The sequence below is a fragment of the Cherax quadricarinatus genome, chromosome 73 (genome assembly GCF_038502225.1).
Source record: "Cherax quadricarinatus isolate ZL_2023a chromosome 73, ASM3850222v1, whole genome shotgun sequence".
Taxonomy (NCBI): domain Eukaryota; kingdom Metazoa; phylum Arthropoda; class Malacostraca; order Decapoda; family Parastacidae; genus Cherax; species Cherax quadricarinatus.
In genome coordinates, this window is record NC_091364.1 from 5,816,659 (window position 1) to 5,832,833 (window position 16,175).

Here is a 16,175-nt window from a genome sequence, read left to right on the forward strand (position 1 = left end):
TCTAATGGGGTGTCAAGTTTTTTTTTCAGACCGCAAGAGACGGCACACCCAGCATTGTTTTGTGTTTTATGTGTATCTCTGTCATTAGAACATCATTGGTTCATAAAACAAACTTCCTCTTCCTAAATTCCTGCTGGTGTTTCTTCACAGCTGTTAAGGTCTTTACAAACTCCTAAATTTCTCCAGTACTTTGGTTCATATACATGTCAGTGTTACTGGCCTGTAATATTCTCTTTCCCTGTTAACGTGTTGGAACTATATATCTTTATTTCCAGTTACCTTCCAGTTACTCCATCTTGAGTGACTTCGTGAGCTTCGCTATTGGGTAACAGACCTGTTCTCAATCTTTCAGCACCCATAGAGAAGCTTTGGACCCATTGTTTCGCTATTTTGAGCGTCTCTGATAGTCACTCCGTACTATACCTGGAGTTTACCTGGAGAGAGTTCCGGGGGTCAACGCCCCCGCGGCCCGGTCTGTGACCAGGCCTCCTGGTGGATCAGAGTCTGATCAACCAGGCTGTTACTGCTGGCTGCACGCAAACCAACGTACGAGCCACAGCCCGGCTGATCAGGAACCGACTTTAGGTGCTTGTCCAGTGCCAGCTTGAAGACTGCCAGGGGTCTGTTGGTAATCCCCCTTATGTATGCTGGGAGGCAGTTGAACAGTCTCGGGCCCCTGACACTTATTGTATGGTCTCTTAACGTGCTAGTGACATCCCTGCTTTTCATTGGGGGGATGTTGCATCGTCTGCCAAGTCTTTTGCTTTCGTAGTGAGTGATTTTCGTGTGCAAGTTCGGTACTAGTCCCTCTAGGATTTTCCAGGTGTATATAATCATGTATCTCTCCCGCCTGCGTTCCAGGGAATACAGGTTCAGGAACCTCAAGCGCTCCCAGTAATTGAGGTGTTTTATCTCCGTTATGCGCGCCGTGAAGGTTCTCTGTACATTTTCTAGGTCAGCAATTTCACCTGCCTTGAAAGGTGCTGTTAGTGTGCAGCAATATTCCAGCCTAGATAGAACAAGTGACCTGAAGAGTGTCATCATGGGCTTGGCATCCCTCGTTTTGAAGGTTCTCATTATCCATCCTGTCATTTTTCTAGCAGATGCGATCGATACAATGTTATGGTCCTTGAAGGTGAGATCCTCCGACATGATCACTCCCAGGTCTTTGACGTTGGTGTTTCGCTCTATTTTGTGGCCAGAATTTGTTTTGTACTCTGATGAAGATTTAATTTCCTCGTGTTTACCATATCTGAGTAATTGAAATTTCTCATCGTTGAACTTCATATTGTTTTCTGCAGCCCACTGAAAGATTTGGTTGATGTCCGCCTGGAGCCTTGCAGTGTCTGCAATGGAAGACACTGTCATGCAGATTCGGGTGTCATCTGCAAAGGAAGACACGGTGCTGTGGCTGACATCCTTGTCTATGTCAGATATGAGGATGAGGAACAAGATGGGAGCGAGTACTGTGCCTTGTGGAACAGAGCTTTTCACCGTGCCTGCCTCGGACTTTACTCTGTTGACTACTACTCTCTGTGTTCTGTTAGTGAGGAAATTATAGATCCATCGACCGACTTTTCCTGTTATTCCTTTAGCACGCATTTTGTGCGCTATTACGCCATGGTCACACTTGTCGAAGGCTTTTGCAAAGTCTGTATATATTACATCTGCATTCTTTTTGTCTTCTAGTGCATCTAGGACCTTGTCGTAGTGATCCAATAGTTGAGACAGACAGGAGTGACCTGTTCTAAACCCATGTTGCCCTGGGTTGTGTAACTGATGGGTTTCTAGATGGGTGGTGATCTTGCTTCTTAGGACTCTTACAAAGATTTTTATGATATGGGATGTTAGTGCTATCGGTCTGTAGTTCTTTGCTGTTGCTTTACTGCCCCCTTTGTGGAGTGGGGCTATGTCTGTTGTTTTTAGTAACTGTGGGACGACCCCCGTGTCCATGCTCCCTCTCCATAGGATGGTAAAGGCTCGTGATGAACACGGAGTTCCATGAGTCTGGCCCTGGGGCAGAGTGCATGGGCATGTCATTTATCGCCTGTTCGAAGTCATTTGGCGTCAGGATAACATCAGATAGGCTTGTGTTAACCAAATTCTGTGGCTCTCTCATAAAAAATTCATTTTGATCTTCGACTCTCAGTCTGGTTAGTGGCTTGCTAAAAACTGAGTCATATTGGGACTTGAGTAGCTCACTCATTTCCTTGCTGTCATCTGTGTAGGACCCATCTTGTTTAAGTAAGGGCCCAATACTGGACGTTGTTCTCGACTTTGATTTGGCATAGGAGAAGAAATACTTTGGGTTTCTTTCGATTTCATTTATGGCTTTTAGTTCTTCCCGCGATTCCTGACTCCTATAAGATTCCTTTAGCTTAAGTTCGATGTTTGCTATTTCTCTGACGAGTGTCTCCCTACGCATTTCAGATAGATTGACCTCTTTTAGCCGCTCTGTTATTCTTTTCCGTCGCCTGTAAAGAGAGCGCCTGTCTCTTTCTATTTTACATCTCCTCCTTTTTCTTAGAGGAATAAGTCTTGTGCATACATCGAGTGCCACCAAGTTAATCTGTTCTAGACATAAGTTGGGGTCTGTGTTGCTTAGTATATCTTCCCAGCTTATATCGGTTAGGACTTGGTTTACTTGGTCCCACTTTATGTTTTTGTTATTGAAGTTGAATTTGGTGAATGCTCCCTCGTGACTAATCTCATTTTGTCGGTCTGGGGCTCTGCGCATACATGTCTGAACCTCAATTATGTTGTGATCTGAGTATATTGTTTTTGATATGGTGACATTTCTTATCAGATCATCATTGTTAGTGAAGATGAGGTCTAGTGTATTCTCCATTCTAGTAGGCTCTATTATTTGCTGGTGTAAATTGAATTTTGTGCAGAGATTTAAAAGCTCGTGTGAGTGTGAGTTTTCATCAGAGCTGCCTCCTGGTGTTATTACTGCAACAATATTATTTGCTATATTCCTCCATTTTAGGTGCCTTAAGTTGAAATCCCCCAGGAGCAAGATGTTGGGTGCAGGAGCTGGAAGATTTTCCAGACTATAGGTGCCGTTGATCTGTGCTTACTTCAAAGCTTTTGCGAGTCTTCCATGCTTCTGTCCGTCATTCAGTTCTCATCCTTTCTTTCTTCTTCAGCGTTATTCAGCCTAAACACTTAGCGCCCAACTACTGTAGCTAAGGAATAACTTCAGTTCCATTTTAGCCTTTTATGTTATATCAGTGTCTAACACAGTTTTAATCTTAATCCTTGTGTAGTTATATCTGGCTCTCCTGCTTATTTTCCTGAATAAATGTCTCATTCTCAGTTCGAAGCCCATCCTTCTAATCAGTATATCACGATGGATAAGAAAATCAAATACATGACTTTAACTCAGGAATGAAAATGTGATTATTATTGTCCTCATTAAGGAAAACGCTCAGTTCGTGAGGAAAAAGACACTTGTGAACCACAAAGATATTTAATGAAACAGACGCTTCGCTACTGGCGGCTTAATATTACAATGTCAGTTAGCATCAACATACCCGTACCACTACAGATACCCATTTCTCTCTTTTCCACCATTTTCTTTGCTCTGAGTTTCTTCTATACCGTTTTCTCCTTTGGCCATTCTATATATATGTGGTCCTTGAACATTGAGTATAGTGCCTAAGAGTATAGTGCCTGAGAGTATAGTGGCTGAGTATCACTGCTCATAGAGACCATGAGTCATCCCAAGGGGGCTATACATAAGCTACTCTTTTGTGTTGTTTTGTAACTGTGTATCCCTCTTGCTGCAAGAATGTCAGCGTGTATCCCTCTTACTGCGAGAATGCTTTGAGTGTATATCCCTCTTCCGTCCACCATTACATTAACTCAAGCGCTTGTTAATCCAATCGTGCGCTTTTCCATCCGCTTATTCATGTATCCTCTTATCCATGCATCAGTTTATCATCAATCCTCTTTATGTATCCACTTGTGTATCCACTTATCCATCCTCTCATTCACCTACTCATTCACCCAGTTACCCTCTTCTTTGGAATGGAAATATAAACACATGCAGTATAATGTGATCTTTTATTGACAACGTTTCGCCCACACAGTGGGCTTTTTCAAGTCACAAACAGATCTACCTGGGTGGAAGGTACGAGAGTATTTATAGTCAGGTTGAGAATGCTGGGTCAGGTGGAGAATGCTGCATGTGATGATCTACCGAGTGGGGTTATAGAGTCTAAAATCTTGGGTAACTTAGAAGAGAGATTGGATAAGTATATGAGTAGTGTTCCTCCATTCCTATGTTCTTATGTGGGATAGCGATGAAGAAGTTTCTTGGCAAGTGGTTCAGCTATGTTATAGAAGTCATTGTTCTGGTTGAAGTTGTCGGATATAGAGATAAGCGATGGTTCCAGGATTCTTCGGTATTGAGTGTTGTCTTTTCTGGCGATAAGTCTTGAGTTTCTGTAGTTGATTAAATGGTTGTGTGAATTACGGTGTTGTACACAGGCATTCCTTGGATCGTCAGACCTGCTTGCGTATTGGTGTTCTGAAATACGTGTTTGGAGGTCTCTTGATGTTTCGCCCACGTGTAATTTGCTGCAGTCATTACAAGGGATTATGTATACCCCTGTAGAGGATGGAAGCTTGTCCTATTACTGGTAATGTCCTTGATGGTCGTGGTTGTGAAGGTAGATACTTGGAATGAGGTATTGGAAAAGATGGAAACGTGTCTGGCAATGGAGTTGGTGGGGAGGACTATGTATCTCTTCTCGGCAGTGTCTTCTCTGTACCTACTTCTTTACCCACCCATTCAGTCACCCACACGTCCAATTATTCCCTAATTCCCCCTTCTACCCACATGTAACTTATCCTCTACACATCTCCGTTCTTAACCAGCCACAAAACACCAGTGTTTACAAAGCATAGTAGGAGACATCAGCGCTACGAGGCGCTGACAGCCTGGCCCACTCTATAACGAAGTTGTGGGAGTCATTTGGAATTTATAATGGGAGACTGTCAACCCTTGTTGGAGGTACCTGACGGTAGTTGGTGGAGGCTTGTTAACGCCTCTAATGACTTAATTGGATTAAATGGCCCCTGACAGGTTTCTCTTGGCGTCTCCTTTACGAATATTGGGAAATGGTGTTGTGTTGTAGTGTTGTGGTGGTTGTTGTTGATGGTTAGTGTAGCGAGTTGTGGTGAACGATATTTTTAAGAGTTTTTCGCGATCTCAGCCTCACACGCCAGAGTGAAGGAATGTCTTCAGCCTGAGTGAATGGATGAATGACGTCAGCTTGAGTGAATGAATGAATGCAAATGACGAAGTCACAATGCGTTTTCCTAATAAATGAGAAGATGGCCGGTGACTGTGTATGTGTGTATATGTGGGAAGGGGGGGGGGGATAAAGGGACACTGTTACGGGAGAGAGGTACCATTAGTGACAGGTGCCAAGTTGTGAGTGTGGCACTACAGATGGTGCCAGACACCACACAGGTCAGGGTAATGAGTTAGAGTGCACTCAACTTTACTACCAACTTAGGGTACCCAGAAAGGGCGCCAAGTTAGTTTCGCTGGACTGACAGATATTAAGTTGTCGCCTACTGTAGGTGTACATGCATGCATACCACACACGGCCATGTACACCTAATTCTGTACATGTACGTACTGTATACTAAATTAGCCGAATTTGCCGAATAGGCCGAACTCCCTTAAAAATTAAACTTTTTAAAAACATTTTTTACAGATTGATAACTATTTTTTCATTAAGAATAATATAATGATTTTTATTTTTGGAGCAAAACTTAGAAACCATACGTAACCCCCCTAAAGCTAACCATTTTTTAGCTAAATTCTGCTATACATATCATTGGTCAGATTAAATATATTTAATATTACATTAAATTTGATATATATATTTTCGTTATGCTCAGATCGATTTCCACTGATTTCTGGAAAAACAGTATTTCATTCTGCTTATTCAGCAAAGTGAACCCTTGTCAAGTTGGCCAAACTGGACGATTCGGCGTATTGGGCACTTTATTACGTACACATGTACACCTTCCCGTTAGTACAAATGTGTACTCAGCCAATTACGTGGCAGCACCTTAATGCTAAAATCATGCAGACATAGTCAGGAGGTTGTTGTTGTTCAGATCAAACAAAATTTGGAAGAAATGGGATGAAAGTGACTTTGACCATGGAATGTTTGCTGGTGCCTGACATACGAGGTAGTTTGAATATCTCAGCAATTCCTGATCTAATGTGATTTTCACGTAAAAGTCTCTAGGTTTTACAAAGTAAAATGCGGTAGCTCTGTTGGCGAAAACATTTTATTATTGAGAGAAGTCAAAGGAGATTGGTCAGACTGATTCAGGCTGACAGAAAGGCGACAGTAACTCTAATAACCACGAGTTACAACAGTGGTATGCAGAAGAGGGCCTCTGAATGCACAACACGTCGAACCTTGAAGTGGATGGGTGCAGCACCAGAATACCACACAATGTTCCAGTCCTGTCAGCTAAGAAGTGGAAAATGAAGCTACAGTGCGCACAGGCTCACCAAAATGGGAGAGTTGAAGATTGGAAAAACGTCGCCTAGTCTGAAGAATCACGATTTCTGCTGCGTCATGCAGATGGTAGGGTCAGAACTGGCATAGACCTTTTTAATGCGATGGAACTGGAGATTCGTAGCATAAATGTGCTACCGATAAATATGCAGCAACGCATGCGTGATGCTATCATGTCAACCTGGACCAGCAAATCTAAGGAATGTTTCCAGCATCTTGTTAAATCCATGTCACCAAGAATTCAGGCTGTTCTGGGAGCAAAGTGAAGCCCTACCCATTACTAGAATGGTGTACCAATAAAGTGGTTACTGAGATATATAGATAGATATGTGTAATTGTACACTCCTTCTTGTCTGTAGGAATTTGCGTGAGTGTATGTGTATATTTATAGAAGGGTATGACTAAATATATACATGATGTATGTATGACTCTGATCATGGGTATGACTGTGTGTGTGTGTGTGTATGTGTGTATGTGTGTGTGTGTGTGTGTGTGTGTGTGTGTGTGTGTGTGTGTGTGTGTGTGTGTGTGTGTGTGTGCGTGCGTGCGTGTGAAGCGTTGCCTCCAAAATATTGATTATCTTTCAGCAGTATACGTGTGAGCGGAGGCTGAAATGCCCAATAGTCGCACTTATTCTGTGACAATAGTCGAGAGGAAGAGACAGAGGGAAAAATACAGGAAGGGAGCGACGGAAGGGAATGACGGAGGGACGGAGATGACAAATGAATGTAGGGAGGAAAGAAAGTTATAACCAGACACTCACTATGAATCTTACGAAATATCTAAAAGTAAATACATACAGATCTAAATGGGCTGTGAAAACATGCAGTTATATTAAGTTTTATAATCTGCACGAAGTGTATCTCTGCAGACAGGAGCATTTTACCCCTCCATGGAAGATGTGTTCATTTAATATCACGTACCTGCAAGTCCCTCCCAAGAAACTTGTTACTAGTAATTCCTTCCTTAAATCACTTGTAAAAGCAACTTCTCGAGAAGAAATTTCTCGCCTAACTGGTAGTAATAGTTTATCACAAGCTTTATATTGACGGATCTAAGCAGGAGTCTACTGGCAGGGCTGGTGATGCTCTTGTTGTCACTTCCCTAATTAAGAACGATAGGAGCTTTGTTGAGTTAGGCATAAGAATTAACTGGGCGTCTACGCTGCAAACTTTATTGTTTACCATTATAATGGCGCTAAAGCTAACATATGACGCTGAGCTTCACTCTATAATTATTGCTGATTCTGTGTCATTAATGAAGGCTCTTGACTCTCATAATAATTAACATGCTCACTGGAGAAGCCAGGTATAGATACTCAAAACCCCGGGAAAAGGAATTAAGAGACATTTATTATGGATTCCATCACACATTGGATTACTTCTTTATGATAAGTTGATATGTTGGCCAAGAAAAGTACTCTAACATCAGGAATAATATTAGGAGAGAAGTAAATAATGAAATTCAGTGTTACAGGAATGTAATTAAAGGCCTGAGTAGATCTATAATCCACTATGATATGAACGTAGATAAGTACGTTTAAGGAGCAGACTGCAATATGACCACATTGAATGATGTAGTGGCCAGGCTTAGGCTTGGTTACAAGTACTTCTGTCAGTTTGGGAGACACACACATAATGCTCAAACCAAATGCAAAGTATGTAGCCAGCCCTATGGTCACTATCTTGAACAATATGCTTAAGTGTTCACTTAATGAGGAATATAGACAATATAATAACCAATGGGACATGTCAAGATGTTTTATTAATGAAAATAAGATATCGGATATATTAAGCAAATGTCCTAAATTTCCTTGTAACATAAGTGAACTGTAGATATAAATCCAGGTGTTCTCCTATTAACCCTTTTGGGGCCTAGTTCCTAAGCCTTTTGTGTATCCATATGCTCTTGTGCTACCGTCCACAGGATGGATATAAGGCGCACAATAAACTAGCCACTTCGGTGGCATAATCTAATCTAAGAAAGGTACGGAGCGAGGAAGGGTAGGATGGTAGAGCAGTAAGGATTAAGGGAAGGTAGAGAAGGAGGCAGAGAATAAAGGTAGTGAGGTAGTAAAGGAAGAAAAGGCATGAAGGGAGGGAGTTATGAATCAAGGAAGAGAGGGAAGGGAGAGATGAATCAAGGGAGGGCCAGGCAGCGTCTTGGGAAGGCTGTAACTACTATATATCAGTGCCATGGGCACGCTAGTCCAGGGAGGGTGAGGGAGATGGAGGTGGAAGAGTTTGAGGGAAGAGAGAAAGAGGGAATAGAGGAAAAAACAGTAAAGGGTGTGGGGAAGGGAACGTAGATGAAGGAAACGCAGGAGAGATAAGGGTTCAGGGTGATAAAGAGTGGAGATAAGGATTTAGAGAAGGGTAAAGAGACGGCAAGGGTTAGTAGGAGAAAAGGGTGAGGAAGTAGAGTTGGAATACGTAATGGAATGTCGGAGCCGTGTAGGTGATGATAGCAAGAGTCCATCATCCACTGACATCACTTGTTGCTTAGTAGTCTGAGGACGGGGAGAGTGAGAGAGCCAGCTCACTCCACTCCACAACTCTCATTACAGTAAGAATTCTATGAAGAATTTGGTTAACAGTTGTTTACATGACAATATAATCTATCTCGAATCTTCATCTATTTTACAAGATATTTTTGTCTTCACTCTTTCCATTCTCCCTCCCTTCTCTTCCCTCCAATTTTCACACTTTCCAGTCTTCCTTTCTTTGCCCCTTTCATCCCTTCCCTCTTGCTAACTTCCCTGATTGTATCCCTAAATTCTCGGATTGATAACACTTATTGCTGTGTACTCACCTAATTGTGGTTGCAGGGCTCGAGACTAAGCTCCTGGCCAACCCTGTGTGTGTGTATGTGTTGCTCTGTCCCATTCTCATTCAGTGCGTTTGTCTGCCTCTGTCTGTCTTGTGTCTCTCTGTCTCCCTCTCTGTCTTTCTCACTTTTAGCTCTGCAGATCGTCCGATGGGAAAAACTTGTCATAACCCTTAAGAATTATCACTGTATCGACGTGTGAAACAAACACATTAGAACAAACACATTGGCACGAAGGGAGGGTAACAAAGACAAGCAAACAAACAACGGAACACAGGCTGTGTTTCTTTATGACCATAATATAAACACTACTTTATTTATGTATATATATATTTCCATGCATGGATGGGTGTATGTGTATGAATATATGTATGTATGGTTGAACTGATGGATATATTGATAGATGGAAGCATTTGTCTGTCTTCTTTTTATTTTATTTCTTTGTTTATCTCTGTATGTTTCTCCTGTATGTTTCTCCTGTATGTTTCCCTGATCTACTCGTGGTGGATCAGGGTCTGATCAAATTGGCTTTAAAACCTATCTACTACACGAGGTTCATGAAAGCTGTATAACCTGTACATCTGCCACGATGTACAGGTTAATTATATATATATATATATATATATATATATATATATATATATATATATATATATATATATATATATATATATATATATATATATATATTCTATTTTTTTTTTTTTTATTATCACACCGGCCGATTCCCACCAAGGCAGGGTGGCCCGAAAAAGAAAAACTTTCACCATCATTCACTCCATCACTGTCTTGCCAGAAGGGTGCTTTACACTACAGTTTTTAAACTGCAACATTAACACCCCTCCTTCAGAGTGCAGGCACTGTACTTCCCATCTCCAGGACTCAAGTCCGGCCTGCCGGTTTCCCTGAATCCCTTCATAAATGTTACTTTGCTCACACTCCAACAGCACGTCAAGTATTAAAAACCATATGTCTCCATTCACTCCTATCAAACACGCTCACGCATGCCTGCTGGAAGTCCAAGCCCCTCGCACACAAAACCTCCTTTACCCCCTCCCTCCAACCCTTCCTAGGCCGACCCCTACCCCGCCTTCCTTCCACTACAGACTGATACACTCTTGAAGTCATTCTGTTTCGCTCCATTCTCTCTACATGTCCGAACCACCTCAACAACCCTTCCTCAGCCCTCTGGACAACAGTTTTGGTAATCCCGCACCTCCTCCTAACTTCCAAACTACGAATTCTCTGCATTATATTCACACCACACATTGCCCTCAGACAAGACATCTCCACTGCCTCCAGCCTTCTCCTCGCTGCAACATTCATCACCCACGCTTCACACCCATATAAGAGCGTTGGTAAAACTATACTCTCATACATTCCCCTCTTTGCCTCCAAGGACAAAGTTCTTTGTCTCCACAGACTCCTAAGTGCACCACTCACTCTTTTTCCCTCATCAATTCTATGATTCACCTCATCTTTCATAGACCCATCCGCTGACACGTCCACTCCCAAATATCTGAATACGTTCACCTCCTCCATACTCTCTCCCTCCAATCTGATATTCAATCTTTCATCACCTAATCTTTTTGTTATCCTCATAACCTTACTCTTTCCTGTATTCACCTTTAATTTTCTTCTTTTGCACACCCTACCAAATTCATCCACCAATCTCTGCAACTTCTCTTCAGAATCTCCCAAGAGCACAGTGTCATCAGCAAAGAGCAGCTGTGACAACTCCCACTTTGTGTGTGATTCTTTATCTTTTAACTCCACGCCTCTTGCCAAGACCCTCGCATTTACTTCTCTTACAACCCCATCTATAAATATATTAAACAACCACGGTGACATCACACATCCTTGTCTAAGGCCTACTTTTACTGGGAAAAAATTTCCTTCTTTCCTACATACTCTAACTTGAGCCTCACTATCCTCGTAAAAACTCTTCACTGCTTTCAGTAACCTACCTCCTACACCATACACTTGCAACATCTGCCACATTGCCCCCCTATCCACCCTGTCATACGCCTTTTCCAAATCCATAAATGCCACAAAGACCTCTTTAGCCTTATCTAAATACTGTTCACTTATATGTTTCACTGTAAACACCTGGTCCACACACCCCCTACCTTTCCTAAAGCCTCCTTGTTCATCTGCTATCCTATTCTCCGTCTTACTCTTAATTCTTTCAATTATAACTCTACCATACACTTTACCAGGTACACTCAACAGACTTATCCCCCTATAATTTTTGCACTCTCTTTTATCCCCTTTGCCTTTATACAAAGGAACTATGCATGCTCTCTGCCAATCCCTAGGTACCTTACCCTCTTCCATACATTTATTAAATAATTGCACCAACCACTCCAAAACTATATCCCCACCTGCTTTTAACATTTCTATCTTTATCCCATCAATCCCGGCTGCCTTACCCCCTTTCATTTTACCTACTGCCTCACGAACTCCCCCACACTCACAACTGGCTCTTCCTCACTCCTACAAGATGTTATTCCTCCTTGCCCTATACACGAAATCACAGCTTCCCTATCTTCATCAACATTTAACAATTCCTCAAAATATTCCTTCCATCTTCCCAATACCTCTAACTCTCCATTTAATAACTCTCCTCTCCTATTTTTAACTGACAAATCCATTTGTTCTCTAGGCTTTCTTAACTTGTTAATCTCACTCCAAAACTTTTTCTTATTTTCAACGAAATTTGTTGATAACATCTCACCCACTCTCTCATTTGCTCTCTTTTTACATTGCTTCACCACTCTCTTAACTTCTCTCTTTTTCTCCATATACTCTTCCCTCCTTGCATCACTTCTACTTTGTAAAAACTTCTCATATGCTAACTTTTTCTCCCTTACTACTCTCTTTACATCATCATTCCACCAATCGCTCCTCTTCCCTCCTGCACCCACTTTCCTGTAACCACAAACTTCTGCTGGTCAATTAGCAAAAACTCATTTAAAATTAAGTTCTTTCTAAAATTTTCTCTTATACGTTTAAAGATATATATTTTTCATTAATGTTAATGTAAATTTTTTTAATTTTACACCAAAAGATCTTAGAAAACTTACCTAACCTTATTATAACAAGAACAATTTATTTTAACCTAACCCAACTAAATATATTTTAGATTTGTTTACAATAATTTAATACTAAACAAACACAGTGAAATATATTTTTTTCGTTAGGTTCAGAATGATTTTGGCGAAATTATTGCATACACAAATTTTCGCTTGTCTTATAAGGCAAGATGAGTGTTGCTATTTAAGACAAGATAGCAAGTTCCGCCTATTCGGCACGACATATATATATATATATATATATATATATATATATATATATATATATATATATATATATATATATATGCATAACAAGAACAATTTATTTTTGCCTAACCTAATTAAATATATTTTAGATTTGTTTACAATAATTTAATACTAAACAAATACAGTGAAATATATTTTTTTCGTTAGGTTCAGAATGATTTTGGCGAAATTATTGCATACACAAATTTTCACTTGTCCTATATGGCAAGATGAACGTTGCTATTTAAGCCAAGATCGCAAGTTCTGCCTATTCGGCACGACATGTATATATATATAAACAAGTCGGCCGTCTCCCACCGAGGCAGGGTGACCCAAAAAAGAAAGAAAACCCCCAAAAAGAAAATACTTTCATCATTCAACACTTTCACCTCACTCACACATAATCACTGTTTTTGCAGAGGTGCTCAGAACCCAACAGCTTAGAAGCATATACGTATAAAGATACACAACATATCCTTCCAAACTGCCAATATCCCGAACCCCTCCTTTAGAGTGCAGGCATTGTACTTCCCATTTCCAGGACTCAAGTCCGGCTATATAAAAATAACCGGTTTCCCTGAATCCCTTCACTAAATATCCCTGCTCACACTCCAACAGATCGTCAGGTCCCAAATACCATATATATATGTGCATATATTAATATATATATATATATATATATATATATATATATATATATATATATATATATATATATATATTATGTGCTCACCTAGTTGTGGTTGCGGGGGTCGAGTCACAGCTCCTGACCCCGCGCGTGTGTATGTATGTGTAATTGCAGTAAATTTTCTTAATATTTACTTTTTTTTTAATAAAGAGTTGTTGGAAGGGTGGAGGGCGGAAAATCAAAACATCTTGCACCTCTGTCATAAGGGTCCCCATTAATAAGGTCATCCAACATGCCACAACCTGTTGTTCACTTGGGAATGTTTGCATATCCACAAACAGCATTTTGATGTAAGTTATAAATATCTCATCTCGGCCCAAAGACAATCACAGCCTATCTTTTGTTTTACTGTTTCACAGTGTCAAGTATTTTGTTTTTATCTCTAACAATAAGATTCATTCAAGTTGGATGAATCTTATTGTAGCCAGCTGGCTACAGTAAGAGTCAGAGGCAGCAGGTGTAGCAGTGAAATGAAGATGATGTAATCAGTCCATCAACTTTGGAAAAATAGTATTGGAGGTGGTCAGTCGATCAGCCTGGAGAAGCGTTCAGTTCCATAGTCTGGAATGATATGAAGCTGTCGTTACGATTTCATGTGTCTTGACCAGCTGTTCTCTGCCCCTTTCCCTCAGCTTCTAGTAAAAAAACACCCCCATTCAAATATAAATTGTAAATTATTTGACCTTATCACATTTTTCATGCTCTGGAAACCTTGCTAAATTCTAGTAAGTATATTCACTGACTTTGTAACACACAATAGCCGCTGACAATATCCTCGGAACGCAACTAGAACACAAAATGCCACCAGGAGCTCTGATTAACGACACTGACTCGCGTGTGTATGTGTGTTATGCTTTATTATCTTACCAAACTCTATATATCACTTCTTCCTTTGAGATTCATTATTCTCTAGAATAAACTATGAAATAGTGTAACATTTTCTTAAATATAATTGTGAATAATTTGTTGGATACACGTCTGTTTTTTTTCAGTTGAGTGCTCTTAGTGCGCTAGCAGCGGCGACCTGTGTGTTAGCTAACACTTCCCATCATCAAAGTGTGGCTAGCAGCGGCAACCTGTGTTAGCTAACACTTCTCATCATCAAGGTGTGGCTAGCAGCGGCAACCTGTGTGTTAGCTAACACTTCCATTAACTCTCGACCAATGGGAGACCTCGAGTGCACATTTCTCACACTCCTGTTTGTATTGTGTACGTTATTATTTGTTTTGTGTCGTTCAAGATAATCTTAGGACTTGATCTCCACCCCGAGTCTCTTTACAAAACCCTCATTTTAACAGAATAACGGGGGTTGGGGAGGGGAAGAGAGTTGCTCTGCACCCAGTGTTCATCTGGCAAGTCTTAGAGTAGCCTTCAGGATTCTCAACAACAGTCATTCAGGGTCCTTTATACAATGTATATCAGTCCCATCTTTGAGTATGAGGCACCAGTATGGAACTCAATGCAACGAAGCTTGTTCCAGAGCTAAGAGGTAGGAGCTACGAGAAGAGATTAACGGAATTTGATCTGACGACATTGGAGAACATTAGTACCAGAGGAAGGGGGACATAATATACAAAATACTCAGGGGAATTGATAAGGTGGGCAGGGACAGGCTGTTTGAGAGGCGAGAAATGAGAACTCGGGGACACCGTTGTAAGTCACAGATAAGTCACTGGGATGTTAGTAAGTATTTCTTTATCTCAGAATGGTAGGAAAATGGAATGATCTTGATGAAGTGGTGAAGGAAGACTTCATACATAATTTTAAGAACAAGTATGACAGGGCACACGAGGCTAAGAGGGAGTGAATCTGAAGAGTGGCAAGTTAGGAAGCAGGGCTGGGAGCTGAGAATCAACATCTGCAATCACCCCCCCCCCCCACACACTCTCATTCACTCGCGCTCACGCACACACCAATCCACGCTCCAACTACTATACACACCATCCTTCCAAAGTGTTCAGCACTTCATTCCCAGCTCCCTCTCCCCCCAATCTACGCCGCTCCAACCTGTCTCCTAACCCCGAGCTGCTTTGATCCTGATGGCTAGTTACCCAAGCTTAACTACAGTAAACACCACGCGGTCATTCAGCAGCCGCTCTTGTTAGCCGTGACCTGAGTGGTGCACCTCTGGCACTTTTGTTGAGGGGAGAGTGAGTGTGTGACTCTGACTGGGAGTGTAAGAGGACAAGGATGCCGTTCTCCAACCTTTCATCTGTCCCAACACAGTCCCAAGTAACAATAAATTGCTGATGTATCTATATTTTTTTTAGATATATAAAACAGCAGAACAGTGTGTTGTAATCAGATACACAAGCAGTGTCAAGGTACCCAGGCAGTCTCCAGGTACCCAGACAGTGTTAAGGTACACAGGCAGTCTCCAGGTACCCAGACAGTGTTAAGGTACACAGGCAGTCTCTAGGTACCCAGTATTAAGGTACACAGGCAGTCTCCAGGTACCCAGTGTTAAGGTTCACAGGCAGTCTCTAGGTACCCAGACAGTGTTAATGTACACAGGCAGTCTCCAGGTACCCAGTGTTAAGGTACACAGGCAGTCTCTAGGTACCCAGACAGTGTTAAGGTACACAGGCAGCCTCCAGGTACCAAGTGTTAAGGTACACAGGCAGTCTCTAGGTACCCAGACAGTGTTAAGGTACCCAGGCAGTCTCCAGGTACCCAGTGTTAAGGTACCCAGGCAGTCTCTAGGTACCCAGACAGTGTCAAGGTACCCAGGCAGTCTCCAGGTACACAGGCAGTCTCTAGGTACCCAGACAGTGTTAAGGTGCC

General features: G+C 41.5%; 1 protein-coding gene across 4 annotated transcripts in view; it reads left to right on the forward strand.

Moving 5' to 3' along the window:
• Positions 1–16,175, forward strand: part of LOC128701183 (uncharacterized) — a 277,363-nt gene that overhangs the window by 238,161 nt on the left and 23,027 nt on the right. For all 4 annotated transcript variants that reach the window (XR_011394052.1, XM_070100572.1, XM_070100574.1 and 1 more), the window contains exon 2: positions 14,384–14,600. Coding sequence is in view for 3 of the 4 variants with exons in the window: in XM_070100572.1 (XP_069956673.1) it covers positions 14,555–14,600 (46 nt within the window). In the remaining variant the exon portion in view is untranslated. The remainder of the gene's footprint in view (positions 1–14,383; positions 14,601–16,175) is intronic.